This window comes from Ricinus communis, chromosome 5, assembly GCF_019578655.1.
Source record: "Ricinus communis isolate WT05 ecotype wild-type chromosome 5, ASM1957865v1, whole genome shotgun sequence".
Lineage (NCBI taxonomy): Eukaryota > Viridiplantae > Streptophyta > Magnoliopsida > Malpighiales > Euphorbiaceae > Ricinus > Ricinus communis.
In genome coordinates, this window is record NC_063260.1 from 10,113,834 (window position 1) to 10,132,341 (window position 18,508).

The 18,508-nt window shown below is 31.4% G+C and overlaps 2 protein-coding genes across 3 annotated transcripts; both read right to left on the minus strand.

Annotated features, from left to right (window-relative positions):
- Positions 1-262: 262 nt before the first annotated feature.
- Positions 263-5,447, minus strand: LOC8277295 (transcription factor BIM2). 2 transcript variants are annotated; one of them, XM_015723420.2, is made up of 8 exons: positions 5,210-5,447; positions 5,001-5,115; positions 4,779-4,884; positions 4,542-4,611; positions 4,361-4,456; positions 1,908-2,257; positions 938-1,067; positions 263-794 (listed from the first exon to the last, which is right to left on the minus strand). In XM_015723420.2, exons 2-8 carry the CDS (start codon positions 5,071-5,073, stop codon positions 684-686), a joined length of 936 nt encoding a protein of 311 aa, XP_015578906.1. In that variant the 5' UTR covers positions 5,074-5,115; positions 5,210-5,447; the 3' UTR covers positions 263-683. The 2 variants fall into 2 exon arrangements, with proteins under 2 accessions (XP_015578906.1, XP_002525945.1); XM_002525899.4 differs by having other exon boundaries at positions 5,001-5,090; positions 5,210-5,410.
- Positions 5,448-9,649: 4,202 nt separating this feature from the next.
- LOC8277297 (O-fucosyltransferase 27) lies at positions 9,650-17,101 on the minus strand. Its single transcript, XM_015723435.3, has 10 exons — positions 16,448-17,101; positions 15,849-15,933; positions 14,915-14,985; positions 14,744-14,832; positions 14,407-14,650; positions 13,220-13,332; positions 13,050-13,140; positions 12,816-12,944; positions 12,013-12,563; positions 9,650-11,628 (listed from the first exon to the last, which is right to left on the minus strand). Exons 1-10 carry the CDS (start codon positions 16,646-16,648, stop codon positions 11,163-11,165), a joined length of 2,040 nt encoding a protein of 679 aa, XP_015578921.1. The 5' UTR covers positions 16,649-17,101; the 3' UTR covers positions 9,650-11,162.
- Between the last annotated feature and the right edge of the window lie 1,407 nt (positions 17,102-18,508).

Genomic DNA, 18,508 nt, shown 5'->3' on the forward strand with positions numbered 1-18,508 from the left:
ACTACAAAAATACTTATTAATTATACAATAATTTAATCCTACAAATATAATATTTATTGGAAAAAAAATTGTTGCGCATAAATGAATACAAATCTTATGATGCATCAATAAAATTATTAAATATTGATAAAAAAAAATAGATTGGACACGTCTTAATTTTACATAATAACTATAAAACATGTCAAGAGAATTTTGGGGCTATGTAGGCTGGGTAAGAGCAGTAAGAAACAGTGGTGTTTGAAATAAAACAAACACAATAAAAAGCACCATCAAATTTTAGAGCCTTTTTTTCTACTGTAATGCTTAAGCTTTATATAACAGCAAGAGAAGAAAGGAATTTCATGTGTCAACCCATTGAAAGATACTAGTTTGGCTTATCATTTACGTGCATGTGAGCCTCCATCTGCAAATGAGAGCTACAATAAAAGAATATATAAAATCACTTCCATTTCGTTTTTTTTTTCTTTTTTCTTTTCTTTTTTTTCTTTTCTTTTTCTTTTTGCTTTATTTTCCTGCTCAGGGAGATCTCAACCATGCAACCAGACAAATCAAGGAGCATAAAACATGTACAACTGATCAGCACTTGGTTGTCTGTGGATCACGGCATCATCAAAAATCGTACAAAACCATTTCCAAAAGGCCAAGTAATCAGATAGGTGAAAGTGGAATGAGAATGAATACACTTAACTCTTTTGTGTTCTCAGTCTCTTACGAGCCTGATCAGAGTCTTCCATACAACTTCCAAAACCAGTTTGTTCCATCATTTGACTGTTCAGGTACAGGCTTTCTTGATCCTGGATGACCGATGCGTGAAGTTAAAAAAGAAATAAGGAAAGCAGAGATAACAGAAAAATGAACTGGATCACCCAGCCATTAGATGCCATCTAAAAACAGGCATCAGGGTCTTCAAATGCTTAGCTGAGAATAAGGGACAAACCTTTGAGCTTGATGCTGCAAAGGCTGCTCCACTATTTGCTTGTTTGCTCACATCAATTTGGACTGAGATGCTTGTCTGTGATAAATCCACACCCGAAGATTGCAGTGCTTGGGTTAGATTATCCAATATCCTGATGAACACCAGCACTTCACTCAGTAGGAACATATATGCTAAGCAGTTTATTATAAGAATCATCACTCATAAAGTCCAGTCTGCTATTATGGTGGGGATAAAACACTTTTCAAGAAAGGAAAATGAATTCTATTGTTTTTTATGTTTTGAGAACTGCTTTTCTTGAAAAGTAGGCAAATTAATATTTTTTCTAAAAGCAACTTTGAGAAAAGCAGTTTGTAAAAGAATTAAAAACCAATCTATTAAATAAATAAATAAATAAAACTCTATTAACACCCAACAACAATTCCAAACAGACCCTAAGTGCTCAAGCAAAAGAGATCAAGGATATCCTGAAAATGAGTCATGCAAAATTAATACTGAAAATGCCAATTTCAAATTGAAATCTTTACAAAAAAAGAAATCGCAAAACAATTGGTTTAAACAAAAGAAAAAATACAAGGGATAATCTGGCACAAGCAGAAACCGGCCCACCACAAGCCCCTAACAATAAAATGCAACAGAATTTTAATAAAAAAAAATATCCAGGCATTCTTGATGAGCAACACAAGAAAACTTCAATATTCCACTACTCATCAAATGATTGACCTAATTCATATTATTGAGAGTACTTGTATTAACCCTTCTCCAAAATGCTAAACAGGGTAACTTGAAGATCATGACATTTAAATCCTGATCTATGGCTGGCATAGGTTTTAGATCTGCGAAGTGGAACAAGCAGACTTGCCTATGAACCTGCGTACTAAATAAATTTTTCTACCAGAAATTGAACATGATTAACAAGTAGATGTTGCCAGCAATACAACAGATCTGTCACAATCTCAATGCATATGCTTACCCTTGAGAAAATGTACTTGAAACTAATCCACTTTTACTCATTTGTTCCTCCTGTCCATTCACTGTATTACTCGGAGCGGTACATTCACTAGCACATGGTTGACCCTGCCATAATTGTGATTGAAGTTGGTATGCCATGTTCTCAGCATCAGAAACAGATTCCTGCACAGATTGAGCAGTTATGCCACCCCTCCCAACAGCAGCAAATGTATTCATCTGTGCTTGCACACCCAGATCGGATTCGATTGAGTTGTGTACATTTGTGAGCATGGCAGTCACCTCAGGAGCAGAACCATTCTTCAAAACTTGCGAATGATCCACCAGACTTTCAACAGAAGTATGGTGATTTTTCTGTTTCAAACAGAAGATAAACTACCTATAAGACTCCTACAGAAGACACTGTGGGGACAAATATTCCCCACGCGTGAAAGTAATATTAGGATCTGTTATGCTAGTCTTTTCTTAGTCCATTGGCATTAACATATATTGATTTATAATTGTACCAACATATTTGCCAAAAGTGAAAAACACATTGGAAAATTTATACAATTATAGCAAGATAATACCAGCTTATAATTTATCAAACATATTGACGTAACAGATTTTAACGCACTTGGCTAGGAAGGAGTACTTTGTCCCAAATGTAAATTGCAGTATTTCCTATGTTAATAATCACTTGAAATATACGCAAGCTCATAATAAGGCCCCTATGCAAATGCAAATCATAAACAAAAAAAAAAAGAACGAAAAATTACTTTTCGGAAGAGTGACCAAGCACAGTTCATTCAAACAAGCAAATTCCACTAATTTATATTTCCTATGATAGTCCTTCTAAGCTATAGCCAAGCAAGCGCCAAAATGCATGTATGTTTGTAAGGTTAAAAGGCAGGTGCAAATTCCTGCTTCATTTCAAGGTCCCACAAACTCCATTTAGTTCAGATAGTAAAAGAAACAGTTTAAGCTAAGAAAGCTAACAATAAAAGAAAAGTCTTTAGTAAGTTGGGTACGTCCTTGGACTGCTAATAGACAGATAAGGAAAACAAAGACCAATTTTGCATGTTCAAAAATCTTATTAGTTTCAACATTTTAGGAACATGAACAAAAAAGAATACCATAACAGATAAATAGGTAAATATGGCAACTTGTAGCCGGTGAACTAAAGACTTACTTTGGGAGTCTGAATAGGGTAGAAAAAGAAAGGATATTAGTTAATCCATGGGATAGGAAAAGAAAAGAAATGAAATGAAAGGTTAAGCAAATTCCTATATTTGGAAATTTAAAGGGTTAGGAAAGAACTGTAATAGTCGTATTCAGAAAAATATTGCTAATCTTATCCTTTATTTTCCCAACTCCTAAGAAACACAGACTCATACATGCCGACACGGCTATTCTACAAAATTTAGAACATGATACAGGAGGGACATGTTCATTAAAATATTATATTTTACTATAAATAAAACATAAGACATGCTAATTCAAATTTAAAAATTAAATTGATTAAAGATTAATATAGTTCACCAAAATATAGTTTAGTTTACTTTCAATACTATCTTTACATGTTTAAAATAAATTTTCATTTATATGTGTCTTACATTCTCTTAAATTTTTTAAAAATTCGTGGTAATTAATTATTTCTTAAAAATTATGGACTAATTGGAATAAAGAATTAATTTTGGAGTCCACAAATTTAGGGGTTAAAATGTTACTTAAACTATTTCTAAAGTGCAAATTTGACCTACAATATGTCTTGGCATATCCTAACTCATAACTGTATCCTGATCGTGTTGGTGCCATGTTGGATTAAAAAAAATTATATATATTTAGACACGTATGGATGTGTGTCAAACTCATGTCAGGTGGCTATCATGTCCATAGCTTTGTACGACGGGGATAACCCATCCTATTAGAAGTGTCGGTGCTTCATAACCCACCTCATAAAACTCCCAAACAAAATATATCTGATATCCCTTGGCCTTGTCCTTTCTTATCCCTCTCTATCCCACCATCCAAACAAACTGTAAGTAATAACATACACTTGGCCAGACACATTAAAATCATGAATGAAGAAATTTTAGGCTGAACTGCATCTCAAAATTCTAGAAATTTCCCACCCCTTACTCATGGTTGAAATGAAGTGTCTACTTAAGCAAAGAAAGTATTAATAGGCAGTTCAAGTGAGCAAACAACCTAGTGGCGCATCTTTTATAACAGAATCCTCTTTCGAACCTATCAAACATATTCCAAACTGAACATACTGTATCTTGTTCCCAAGCAAGAAATACTCCCAGCATCAACTATATATATACTCACTTGCCATGTCTCGACAACAAAGTTGCTTGCAAATGAAAAGGAGCTGTATATAGCAGAAGCACAAGAAGCTAAAGATATACAACAAACAAAGATAGTAGCAATTCAAAATAACACAAAGGCGCACATGATTGATTGAAATTTTACCCATGGCGTCAATTTTGTTGGCTCTTGAGTCCAGCCTTGGAATGGCCCCTCATACATGTGTAACTTTTCCTGTAAAAACTGAATGTACTCTATGACCTGCATGTGATTGTGTCATTAGAAAAGACTGTCCTTCAATAGAAACAGAAGTTAGCTAAGCAAAGAGTAAAAGTGATCAGCACACCTCTAACAAGAAGGAAGCTTTATCCCTTTTCTGATCATTTTGAGGTATAAGATCTCTCAAAATCTGGAACCTGTCTCACAAACATAGTTATTCATGGATGAGCAGAGAGCCATACTTTTAAAAAGAACATTTATTTCTTTGCGTGTCAATTCCTCAGTTATTAGTAAATTCTTTTTATCCCGTAACAATTCAATTAAACATAAACAAATGTAATAACAAAAAAATAAAAAAGATTGCCTCTCATTAATTTTGCTCCTTCGACGTTGCTCAGTCTCTGAATGCTTTGACCTATGCGTATTCGCCTTCTGTTCACTGCTCTTACCATCTCCTTTCCCTATTTCTCCTGCCAATTTCAATAACAATAACGATATTAAAAAGAACAACAGAAAACAAAGATCAAAAGACACCGTTTTTCTATTATTACTTTTGAAGATTGAACAATGTGTATGTATATTGTACCTCTGTACGAGGAGAAATCGTAATCGTCAGCTTCATCTTCTTCTTCAAGGTGAGACTTAGCAGATTTCACCATAATTTAAACTACAAAATCTTTATTTAAATACCAGAATTTTCCCTGTTAGAATTCACAAAACAACAACAATTAAACAAAAGCGTTCTTAGAAAATATTATCATATTTCACAAACAATATCTACTGCTAGTTACTCACCTGTCTATGCAAGTCAGAATGGAGCTCCGAGTCGGCCCGATAAACGTCCGACGGGTATATACCAGTGACAGAGGAAGCTGGGACTGGAAGCCCTAATTTTTTTATTTAAAATAATTGATGGTTTGTTTGATGTTTTATACAAATTTGGTTTTTCGGCTACAAAATTATTTCTACATTTTTGTTTTTACAAAAATAGAAACAAAGGTTCTTTTTTTACTTCTTTGTCAAAGAGAAACATAGTACATTTTGGATAGGGTGGATGTCAATATGCGCATAGTTGCTGACGTATGCGATTGAAAAAAAAATATTTTCTTATTTTTTATTAATAAAAAAAAAAAAGAAATCAAACTTAAAATATAGCTCAAGGTTATATGTGCACCTATAATAAAATTAAGCAAACCCTAGTAAATATTTTTATATTTTATTTTTATAAAATACTGAATGTTATTAAGTTTTAGCATTTTATAATTATTTATAATATTTTAAAAATAATAATAAATCAAATATTTAATAATATTAATATTAATTGTAGAAGAAAGTTAAATTTTTTAAAGCTTATTAGTATAATAAAATAAAATTATTTCAAACATATTTATTAACTAATTTTTAGTATTATATAAATAAAAATTATAAATATAGTTAATGCTATTGTATTTAAAGTTAAAATTATTATATAATTAAAAATTAATTTATAAATTGATAAAATATTAATAATATATTTAAAATATTATCTTCTAAAATTAGAATTATTATCTAATTAGATAAATTAATTTATTAAATAAAATAATTATATATTATTTTTTAAAAATATAACTCTTATTTTATAAGAAATATAATTTTAATTAATGAATTATATGTTAGTTTAATTTTTATACATAAAAAATAAATACAAGTATCAAAATAAAAAAAAATATATATATATATATATATATATATGAGACATATAAATATCTAATATTAAAAATAGACATTAAACATAAAATATTATTTTCACTATTTAATTTTAATAAATAATTTTTATTTCTAATTATTCAGAAACATAAATCACTTTTGTTTATGTAAAATGTATTTTATTAATTATCATATATAAACACCTAAAAAATATTTTGAATTCTAATTTTAAAAACCATAAATGAGTTGGCAGGTTCATTAATCTAAATTATTGTGCAATATATTAAAAGATTTATTAATATACTAAAAAAATTATTAAAAATATTTTCAGTAAAAAATAGTTAAAATTATTGATACTTATGGAAAAATATGAATTTCTTAGTTTTTATATAAATTAAAAATGATCTATAAGTAACTTTTTGAGTTTATTTTTTGTAAAATACCATTTATTAAATATAATTTATCATTAACAAGTATTAACAATATCAAAATTTAAGAAAATTAATAAACTATCAATTCTAGAATAATAAAATTAGGAATTTTAAGTTTTTTAATCTATATATGTATATATACATTCTTAAATATATAAAAAAGTATTGAAAAGTATATTTATTTTTTATTTATAATAAAATTTTAATTATTTTTCATTTATAATAAAATTTTATTAATATGTGCGTATTTTAACACATTAATATTATATTGATATATATATTTTTATATAAATTATATGATTAATTTATTAACTAATTAAAGGTTAGTTATCAAAAAAATTCTTGCAACTATGCTTGTTATCAAAATTAGCACCTAATTTTTAGGTTTCTAAGTTTTAACATTATATTTTAATATTAATTTCAATTTTAATCTCCGATAAATTATCATCCAAATTTATTAACATGATATATATTTTTGTGACAAAATAAAAATGAGAGACTGAGTCAGTATCCTGTTACTAATATATTATTGTTTAAGTGTATAGAGTGAATGAAACTCTAAAATTAACAATAGAAAAAAAATTAATTTTATTTATTTAAGCAATAATATCTTAATAATAAAATAAACCAACAAATTTGATATTGGCTTTAGGATAAGAGGATACATGTAAGTCTGGTCACACACAGCTCCATGGCATAAGGTGTAACACTACCTTTACATGCTAACCAACAGACATTTTTCAGGTGGCATATAAGAATCGTAGACTATATACTACATGTAAATAGGTCAATATACAAATTATTAAGAATCAAAACACAGGGTTATTAACATATAAACATATGATTATACTTAAACATCATTTAACAAATATTCAAAACATTTTCTTATGCCTTACAAGGCACACTTCCATATACATTACATAACTACATACAAAATGCATCACGAGGAGACTTCGCAAAACTGGCACAACCTGACAGAACTACTAAATGCTAGACTTCGGATAAAACCAACTGATGCACTACTATCTACAAACCTGGAAAGAAAAATTGAAGAGGAGTGAGCCTCCAACTCAGTAAATAAAATAATTAACATAATCTATATCACATTCATTTAATATAATTTTCACTTAATCACATAACTTACCATGATTTATAATTTACGCATAAGTTCATACCATTCTACTCAATTCATTACAACCATCATAAGAAAATACAATTAAGCAATTATGGTTAGTTCTCACGGCTCGTGGATCCCCTTTAATGTGTTGCTCCGCCTCATCCTCCCCTATCACACACGCAAGCTCTATACGTGCGACTCTCTGTATACGGCTCTGCTCCACCTTATCCTCACATTACACATTTTTTATAGCCTCTCTATGCTTTATCTTCCCAAGGCTTTATATATGTGTACTTTTTTTCACAGGAGAATCCCCATTCAGATGCGCATATCCACTTAACATCATAATTCAATCATTTCACTTATATCACACTCAAGCAATAATAATTGTTCCACTCAAAATCAATTATTTCCATCTCATTCATTTAAACATAACACAATATTAAGCAAACACAACCATTCGCAGAATATTTGATTAAATATATGAATATAGTAAATATTAACTATTTACTTACTCAAAGTACATTTATTCCTTCACCATAGAAGAACCTCCTTTCTCAAAAAATATATTTAAAAATAAATTGAAAACATATGTATTTAATTTAAAATTTTAAAATAATTTGATAAAATTATTAAAAAGTATAAGATTCAAGGTTAATTAGTAATTAGGTCTTTTATATAATTAAAAGATTTAATTTTGATAACCTATAATTACAAATTACAAATTAGAATGAAAATTTGATAAAGCAACATAAAATAGTATTAAGAATATACATACTTTGAAATTTATGAAAGTTTATTTTAAATTTAAAAACTATGAAAGATGTATAAATTTTTATAAAATAGTAATTCATTTTGCATTTAATTTTAGTAATTTGAATTTTTTGACTTTTGTAAAAATAAATACATTTTCATAATAAGTTTTACAAGTTATTTCAATTTATGAAAAGTATAAAAAAAACTGTCATTTTTTATAAGATAGTAAATAAAATTTTTAATTATATTTTTTTCAATTAATTTTCATAAACGTGTCAATTTCTTTGTAAATCACTAAATCTTGTAAAAATATTCATATTTTTTAATATCATACTCTTTTTTCATAAATAATAAGATTTATGAAAGATCATTTTAATTTATAGAAAGAGTATGAAGAGAATTGTCATTTTTCTTAAAATAGTAATAAATTCTGTAATTACAAAGATTAGTTATAACTTTTTATAAATTTACTATTTTTTATAAATTATTAGCTTTCGTAAAAATAATTATATTTTTATAATTTCATACTTTTTTAGAAATAATATGATTTATGAAAAGCTATTTTAATTTGAAAATATTGTATGAGAAAAATTGGTTGTTTTTCGTAAAAACAAAATTGTAGAGTTACTTTAAAATACAAATCTAAATAGATAAAATTTAATATAATTATAAATAAATAGTATTTAAAACAAAATCAATTTTATTTTATTTTAAATAACCTTTTCAAATTTAAAAAAAAAAAAAACAACTTTCTAACTAATGAATGCAAAATTTAGTCGAGAGGAGCCAACTCAACGGTAAAAAAGTGATTTTTATATATTATTATTATTATTATTATTATTATTGTTGTTGTTTAGATTTAATTATTATTACTATTGTTAAATAGATATATTACGGGAGTACAAACAAAAAAAATATTGGTGATATCCGACAGGCCTTTTCTTTTTTCAATTTCCCTATGTTTTAATTTCTTCGGTTATTGGAATTATACAATGAATTAGAAAAAAAGAAAGCTAATTTAATATTTAATATTTAATATGATTAAATAATAATTAATAAATTATCTATAATGGTGTTGCCAATGCTATAATTTCGTACTTTATTTTTCTAAAAAATGCTTTACGTGTTTCCAATTTTTTTTCCTTTTTTTTTAGTAACAAATTTCCGTACAAAAACATGGAGAAAAAAGAAATGCTAAAACAAATTATCAATCATTCAATTCAGGTAAAAATATTTTACATGGACTCAACGCACAAAATCCAATCAATAATAATAAGGATAATTACAACAAATCTGCTTTAAAAGAAATCAAATTGTATCAGCACAATCACTGCACTAATTATGGAGCGCATGCCATGGCTGCTAATCCCTTGTAGAACGCCAGAGCTGAAGAGTTCAAGAACCAAAAACAATTCCTTGCATGTATTACGCGTACTACCCAGCATGGACCTTGGAAGAGAAATGCTTAGCCGCCGCTGCAATTGCGGCCTCCGGTGTCATGGGTGCTGGATTTCTAGCACCCTTGGGCTCGCCGGACGTTCTTGCAGGCTCAGTACCGAAGCAAGAAAAGACCCAACCTGAAAAGGTTGCAGACTGACTAACCTTCTTATCTCCGTTCATTTTCCTCAAGACACAACCGAAAGTGGGTTTTCACCTTACACCTCAAGTAACAAAGAAAAGGAAAAGAAAATCTCTTAGCAGCTCAGTTTTGCTTACTTATTTGTGTTTGTGGGTTCTACTATCAATGGATCTGGTATTTATATGCTGACATGTCTTGACGTTCAAGTTTATATATTGGAAGGATTGTGACATCATGGGCACTTGATTGCCGAACAAGTCGAGTTTTTTCCTTTTTGATCACATGTTGATGGCTGACTGAGTGGGGTCATATTATTTATTCCCAGCAGTTTCTCCAGTGCAGTCATCCAGGAACATCATTTTCACAGCCAAAAGAAATCCTGACGCGATTACGCGTACGCCCACACCAAGAGACCATTCAAAAAAACTAAATGCTTTGCTACTTTTATGATTATGGCTATACATGTCAGCCAAATAAAGACCACAGAAATTGCTAGCAGCAGAATGATTCTCATGTAGTGTTTTTCAAGAATTTTAAAACCAGATTTAGGATACCATTAGCACACATCATCTCAGCTCATTTGAACTGCTAATGGATTAAGAATTTATATAGATGTGGATGCAAATACTGCCCAGGTCGACCCAAGTGATGGAAATAATTTGCATTCCATCAAAAGATTGCCCTTTTGTCTTTGATGCTTACAAGGATTTGTGCATGTAAATACTGGTACCTTGAAAGGCCACACATGCAATAAGAACAAAAGAAAGAACTCATGTATTCAATCATGGATTAGACAACTATGTTATTCTGCTGAACTATATTACATCAATTACAATAAATAATATGCCTAAGAAAAGAAGAAAGTTCTCTACAAAAGTGTATCATTAGGAACAGCCTAGTCTACATCAAAATTGGTTGAGGATTGCATATAACAAAATCTATTTTCCAAAAACAAGAAAAGCTTGGGATCATACCAGAGCCAATGGGTTCGTTGAGTTATCCAGCTATAATCAATCAAAAACTTTGCTTTTCCCCATTGGTAGAGAGGCCAAGTATTGTTCACAATCTTCTTAATTGGTGAAACTTGCTTTTCTTTCATGAAGAACACCATCAGTCAAGGCCACTCAGAGGTCATGGGCAGCAAAGAAACCACTACCGCAAGCTAATATGGGGCGCTCATTATTCTGCACCCTCAAGTTCTTCCTGGTCCTCCAATTGAGCCTCTTCTTTGTTTATTTCTCCACCTCCACTTTCATTATTTCCACCACTATGCTTGAAAAATAATCCAGAGGAAGAGGAAACATCTTCATCAAGATCCTCCTCAATTTCTTTGTCCTTTGACCTTGACAGTTTTTCACCATCCATCCATTTAGGGCAGCGGTGTGTAACTCCAAGAGCAGCGTCAACCTGTGCCTGGGCTGAAGGGCTTGAAGCATGGAATGAATTTTCAGTTAGAGCATACCTCGAGCAAGAACATTCAGGAACTGGATGAGAGAGAAAAGTTAATGGCTTGGATTTTGTGGATGCTTCTTTTAATCCTTCAATTAAACTTCTCCTCAGATGCCTTCGTATTGATGTCAGCCAGGTATGATTTGCTCGATACAGGTGGTCACTGTTTTCTTCCAAAAGCTTGGCAACTTCTTTCCTATGACAACAAAGAACAAAAGTAAACAAATGTAACGAAAACAGAAGAAGAGAAAAGGATGGAGAAATACTAGTTGATAGATAAATCTAAAGTAATATATGTTAAGTATAGTTTATGCTCACAACCTCTACATGTTGAGTGGGTTGTAACACGCATAATGCTAACATGAGGCATATGCAGCCAAATGTAGCATATAATTCTAACCAATTTTTCATGTAACTTGAGGTCCAAAAAGACAAGTATTCATTTCAGATAAAGTTAGGAAAAATCAAGGGACGACAAGACAGCGACATTGAAAGAGGATGGCCGGTGAGATACTTTCTTATTGACAATTTGGTAAGCTACCAGCTATACATGCATCTATGATTGCTTGCTGGACATTACCTGTCTGGTCGAAATGTTTTAGATGACGCTGATTGGTAGAGCCTATGCCCCATAACCAAGCTGGCAAAATTGGGATGCCCTTTACCATCACGATCAAATCCAGGAAAGAACACATCAGCTTCAACACAAATCACATAGTCAATTGCATCCCATAGCAATTTATGGGCATTAGTCCTCAACTCGATAACCGTGCTCTCAGGCTCATTATCACTCTCGGCGACCCAACCCCACCAACCTTCAATGTTATATGATTTAGGACGAGCAGGAGGAGGTGGAAGTGGACGAGGGCGTGGACCTGCATTTTTCCATGCTTCAATCTTCTTTTCTTCCACAAAAGAAGGTGGGGTTGTTGGATATTTGTCAACAAGGTTAACCTCACGACCATAAATTCTACTCAGCTCCCATCCTGCACTGAGGGAAGTCCTATCGACAACATTTTCAAACATTCCATGTAGAGGAATTAATGTTCTTTGGCCACCAAAAATTTCTCCTCCAGAAACATATATAATTGTATCCCATGAGTATCCATAAGCACGAAGAAGAATACCAACCTGTAAAAGACCAAGTAATTTGATCAAAAGTCAGCTTTTATCAATTCTTTGAATGTGCAGTCATTCAAAAGATATCTATGGTTTTCAATGGAGTAGCTGAATTAAACATCTTCTTATGTCCAGGTTTATAGTGCATCAAAAAAATTGAATTATGTTATAAATACAGGTTTATAGTGTGCATCAGGACTTTAAAAGCATTTATGTTTTACATATATTATGTCAAGAAGGGCTATTACTGAAATAGGTTACTACCTCCTCTGGCATTAACGGACAAGAACCATTAAGGCGCTGTTGGACAGAGTTTACAGAAAGTTTTCCCTTGACAATCCCACGTTTTATCATCCAGGCTCGCTTGTGCTGAATGAGTTCAGTGTGCACATCCTTGGGAAGAGCTCCAAGACACAATAAACAATCAAACACCAGGTAAGTTCCTGCCATTAAAAGGTCTGAAAAAACAATTCAGGAATCTGGATTTGGCACTGGTACCTGGAAGAGTTCAGCACAACCATAATATGCCAAGGCATCCCTTGTCATCCCAGGATCAAAGGCTATAAATGGCCTGCCAGGAGCCCTTAACCTAGAATAATGATAGAACTTAGATAAAAGAGAAAAACATGAAGTAGAATGTAGAAATTATATTGTGAACAGTCATCAACCTATGCAAAATTTTAGTTGCAAGTTCCTGCACCTCTTGCCGAAACCGCAAGGCATGAAAAGCAACTCTACACCTCAGCCTCTGATATTCTTCAAGCTGAGGTGGAAGGATAGCCTATAGCAAACCGGAAAAGAAGGTTATATTTCTTAACCAGGTGATAATGTGATAACATAGAATGATTGCATTAAAATAAGATTGAGAAAACAATGTAACTCTCAAATTAGATTACATCAGTGTTTCACTTGGTATAGTCTGCTACGAGTAATATTCTTTATCTATATATATTTATTTATTACGTGGAAGAAATCAAATGCAAACATAGCAGATAATTAGTTAAATCAAGTACTCACAGAAGGACATAACACAAAGCCTGATCAGCCAAACTCCATTTCCTTAGGGAAAGATACATCAAGCACAAACACACGAGAATTCTCTCCAATTTAATTCCGTAAAATTGTGAGAGAGAGATACCAGAGATACATCTAATTTCAAGTCGTTGACAATTGATACCATTTCCAACATATGGAACACACATAACATAACTTAAGAATTAGAAGGTTTAGAGAAACCAAGGTAGGTTGAATAACAGCACAGGAATAGATTGCACATTCTATAAAAATTTTCTTGATCAAATAAATAGTAAAGTTAATATGAAAAATGCAGGCTTCAACATTTTGCCATTCTCACTTCGTCCATGCTCATTAAATTAACTACCTTATTTCTTTCGTTATTATTATTATTATTATTATTATCACCCAAAACTAAGCACTTTCATAGACTATGTCCTCTATGGGCTAATAGTTGAAGACATTTGCTTTTCAATCTCTTAGACGCTTTGGTCTCATTTAGGTGGAAGAATGCTAGCACTTAAGTGAAGCTTTTTACCAGCTGAAGAGATCCAACTTACACTTTTGGGCTTTCATAAAGTCCTCTTGAATATCATAATCCAATATTTTAAATTCTTTAGTGCGTCTGGTGGCATAATCTATGCCATTTACTATTCAATCTCAAGACACTTTTGACCTCATTCTGGTGGAACAGTCCTAGAAATCAAGTGAGGATTGACAAATAGAAGAGATCCATTGACAAGTTTCGCTTTCTATTGAATTCATTTAGTGAGGAAACACTACCATAAGAATAAACCCAGGTAAAAGAAAAGGCCCGTAATCAGGTCTAGGTCGTGAGTACCTGCAAGCATCCCCCATCAGAAACCACCAGTTCAACCACTGCATGCTTACGGAGTACTGGAAGAACTTGATGCAAATAGAAATATGGTGAAGCTGAACGAGACACCCTGAATGATGGGATCTTCTTCTTTCTCCTGGCCCCTTTAAGATCTTTTGGAAGGGTTTTCACAACTTTTACATCTTTTACTAAAGCTGCCATGAACTGGTCCTCATTGTAAAGGTATGCAAAACTCTTAAACTCAGAGCTGCAACATCAATAAGAAACAATTATATTAGTTTGCTACAACCAAAGTCTTAAAAGAATTGATATTGCACTTATAAAATACAACTCAGTTCACCTGATTCCTTTGCTACTTGTGGTTGATTGGAGCTCAGGAACAACTAAAGTGGCATTAAGAAGCCGAGCAACCGCAACCACATCGCATATCTAAAAGATGAATAAGATATTAATATCTTGCAATCTACAATTTATAATTCCAATATCAAATAATGTGACTTGCTATCCTCACCGAATTCCTAATTTCATGGAAACCACCTTGTATCCTCACAAAGACATATCCACTTGAGAGGGATTTGGGATCTGCCACATGAATCTCAGTATTAAGAGACTACTCTAGGTTTAATTATACTATTAAACAAACAAAAGCTCATGTGACAATCTTAAGTCTCTTATTTGCAAGCATATGAAGTTATATTTTTCTTGGAAAGGCGGCAAACAAAATGTATAAACTCTAAGGTCTATTATAAGACAATCACTTGAGACAGCATGAGGTTGCTAATGTCAAAATGTGAGACTACATAAAATAATAAAAAAATATATTCAGCTAATTTGTCGGAAGGGCTATGTAGGGTAATGTCAAGTTAGAATCTTCTGAAATAAGAATCACTATCTACAAAATTTTTGAGTTTACATTTTGATTACTGTTTACACGGTTCACTCTGTAATACTATATGATAAGAAGAATCAACACATGAAGCATGCAGTATTAAGTACTATTTTAGTTTCATGAAATGAACAAACTTGTAATAGTGGAATTCCTTTAGACCATTCTTATAATCCATTCCTGTTTACAACTTGTGTTAGTGCTCATCTGAAACCAATTGCTGCTCAAATGTGATGTTGCTTCACTTAGCAGCTCCCAGAAGAATCAAATTGTTTGCAGGCATAACCTATGCAATACACCAATCTGATTTGCATAGAAACTTATATAAATATCAGGATACGTTGCTAAATTCACATTGTGCTCTTTCATCTGTGTCAAAATTCTTAATTTGATTCCAAGTCCCACAAAGCATATAATCATGAGACCAAGATAAGTCTAGTAATATGTAAAAGAAATCTCTAGAATTGTACAAATTAAGTGCTTAATCCTCATAGAGCATAAATTATAACATCAAGCACAAAGCATAAATTATAACATCAAGATATGCACAAGAGCAAACCAGCATATTGTCCTCTAGGATTTGCATCTGGATGCAAAGGTTCGAGATGCCTTACTGGACCCCATAGTCTTCTGTGCAATGGATTCTGCACCATAGATTAAAGGGACAAGCTATAACTATCCATAAATACAATATTTTAAAAATAAATTAAAAAAAAAAAAAAACCAGTAATGAAAATCAGAAACCACATGGTCCACATACTATACTGTACCAGAAAACAGTAGTTGAGCATATAAATGGAAGAGCTAGTCAAGTCTATTAACTGAAAATTATTGCATTAATTCGAAACAGTTCCCAAGTAAACAAACGAAAAAAGACGGGAACAAACAATTGAGCTAATTCAAGAGAACAAACAAATGAACTCATACAGGTTTCATCGAATAACTTCAAGATCCATGCAAAACACAAAAGAAATCCCAAGATCAAACTAAAACAAAATATTCCCAAAACAAAACTAAATGCTTCATTGATATACTAAAAATAACACCAAAAATTCCTTATTTCACTAATTATTTTTTTCAAGAAAGAAAAAGAAAGAATAGCAATAACAAAATATCAAACATTTAAGACAGCAAGAAAGGGATTGTACGAGAGATTACAGTTTTGGGTAATTCAGCATTAGTCTCAAAGATGGGTCTCCAAGAAAAGATAGTGATCGAGGATTGATACTCAGCAATCCCCTCTTCAGTAAATCTAGCAAGAAGAAAATGTACAAACAGAGAAAAAGCAGACAAAACTAAACCAACTAAACCAACCCATTTCATTCTTGACTTTATCACCATCTTCCCTTCTCCCTTCATTGGAATGAAACAAATTAGCACCAACCACCCTCTCACTCTGTCTCCCTCTCCACAATATATAAATATATAAATTTCTATGTTTCTCTCTCTCTCTCTCTTTCTATATATATATGCACAGACAAAGAACACCCAGTTCTTGTGCTTGTTTCTCTAATGCCCAGTTCTTATTAGCTTATGTTTCTCTCTCTAAGTGAAGAAAGGAGGGATCTTTTTTTTTTCTTTTTTTTTTTCTGAAGCAGAGGAGAGAGACAGCGAAGAGTGAGATAGTGAAAGTCAAGAGAGAGTGACGCGTGAGAGAAATGTCTTGTAGAATACAGGAGTGTTCGAGTTGGATAAATCAGACACACCATCTCAGTTTTTTTATTTTACAAATATTTTGTCAGATCTAACCACTCCCACTTTGTCGCACGTGTATTTCACGGACTAATTTGAAGAAGAAAAAGAAAAAGACTTTTTTTAAATAAATAAAAAAGAATTATTTTCTTCTGTTAATATAGAAATTTAGATTCTGATAATGGCTTCCAGTTGCTTGCAGTACTGTCTTGGTGTCTAGAAGTAGTGTTGGCCTGTGTAATAAAATTTAGAAGAAAATAATGGAAGTGGTACTTTTATTTTCTTTTTTCTTTTAACCCTTTCCAGAGTTGGATACAAAAGTTAATTTCTTTTAACTTTTCTATGGCCACCAATTTCGACGGTTTTGATTTAATCATGGTAATCTTAGTTCTGATTGCAGTAGATTTTGCCAAATTAGTAAAATTCCTCATTTTGTAATTTTTTATTCATTAAAACTTATTGACTTTTATAGTCATAAGAGAGGACAGCCCTTAAAATTTTATCGAAAAATTAATGTTAGAATTCTTATCATTTTTTCTGACTCACTGAAAAATTAAAAAAATAAAGAATAAATATACTTTAGTGTTAATTTCTTAAGAAAGGGACCGATACATTTTTATTTTTTATAAGATCAAATAATTTGGACTCAAACTCATAACATGTATAATTTATTTTTTAAAATTTTTTTATTACATCAAATATATATATATATATAAATAATAAAATGATATGTATATATGAATAATTGATATATATTATTAAATTAATAAGTATTTATTTATTATTTATTAGTTTGATTAGATACTTAGGAACATATTCTAGACAATATTTTACCATAGTTGAAAACAAACATAATACTGGTCAAGTCTTCTCAGTAAGGAGAGAAGGTAAACACATTTTCACTGAACCGGTAATGTTACCACTTACCACACCACCTAACATGCCTAAAATTTAACTATCTTTAAACTCCTCATATGGTCACGTGGCATGCGTCTTGTGTCACGTGAAGAAAAGGTCATTTTGGCTAACAATAGATTAGATTTAGAAAGTTGCATGTGGGTTTTTCTTTTTCCTTTTTTTTTTAAATGGTAGCTGTCCCTTTTTCTGGTCAATTGGTTGGTGGGTATTTGTGTAATCTGAAGAGATAATAGAAAGGCCCAAAAAAAAAAAAAAAAAAAACCAAAAATAAAGAAAAAGGTAGGTATAATAATAAAGGCAAGCAAGCAATTGTGCAAAATTTGAGCTTTGGATTGGGAAAGGGACCAGCAAAAGCCTTAAGGTCAAAAACAGTAATGAACTGCACTATTCTTGCAGGGTTTTCTGCTTGTGGGTTCGGCAAGAAACCTAAAGAGGGTGAGTAAATGCTCTTGATTGCCTGATTTTGAATGCCCTTTTCTTCTTCTTTTTTTTTTTTTTTTTTTTTAATTTTTAATTAGAGGAAGGTGCAGTGCTATTTCAATTCAAGTTGGACATGATGAGGCCATTTCCCACCTCTAACAAGTAGCAGAGATTTTGCAGTTTTTGCAC

Coding starts and splice junctions, on each gene's coding strand:
- LOC8277295 (XM_015723420.2), bottom strand. CDS start 5,073: ATGGTGAAATCTGCTAAGTCTCACCTTGAAGAAGAAGATGAAGCTGAC. Junction 4,885..5,000: donor CGATTTCTCCTCGTACAGAG/GTACAATATACA, acceptor TGAAATTGGCAG/GAGAAATAGGGAAAGGAGAT. Junction 4,612..4,778: donor AGGAGCAAAATTAATGAGAG/GCAATCTTTTTT, acceptor TTTGTGAGACAG/GTTCCAGATTTTGAGAGATC.
- LOC8277297 (XM_015723435.3), bottom strand. CDS start 16,648: ATGAAGGGAGAAGGGAAGATGGTGATAAAGTCAAGAATGAAATGGGTT. Junction 14,651..14,743: donor ACAAGTAGCAAAGGAATCAG/GTGAACTGAGTT, acceptor TTGATGTTGCAG/CTCTGAGTTTAAGAGTTTTG. Junction 12,945..13,049: donor GTTGTGCTGAACTCTTCCAG/GTACCAGTGCCA, acceptor GCTCTTCCCAAG/GATGTGCACACTGAACTCAT.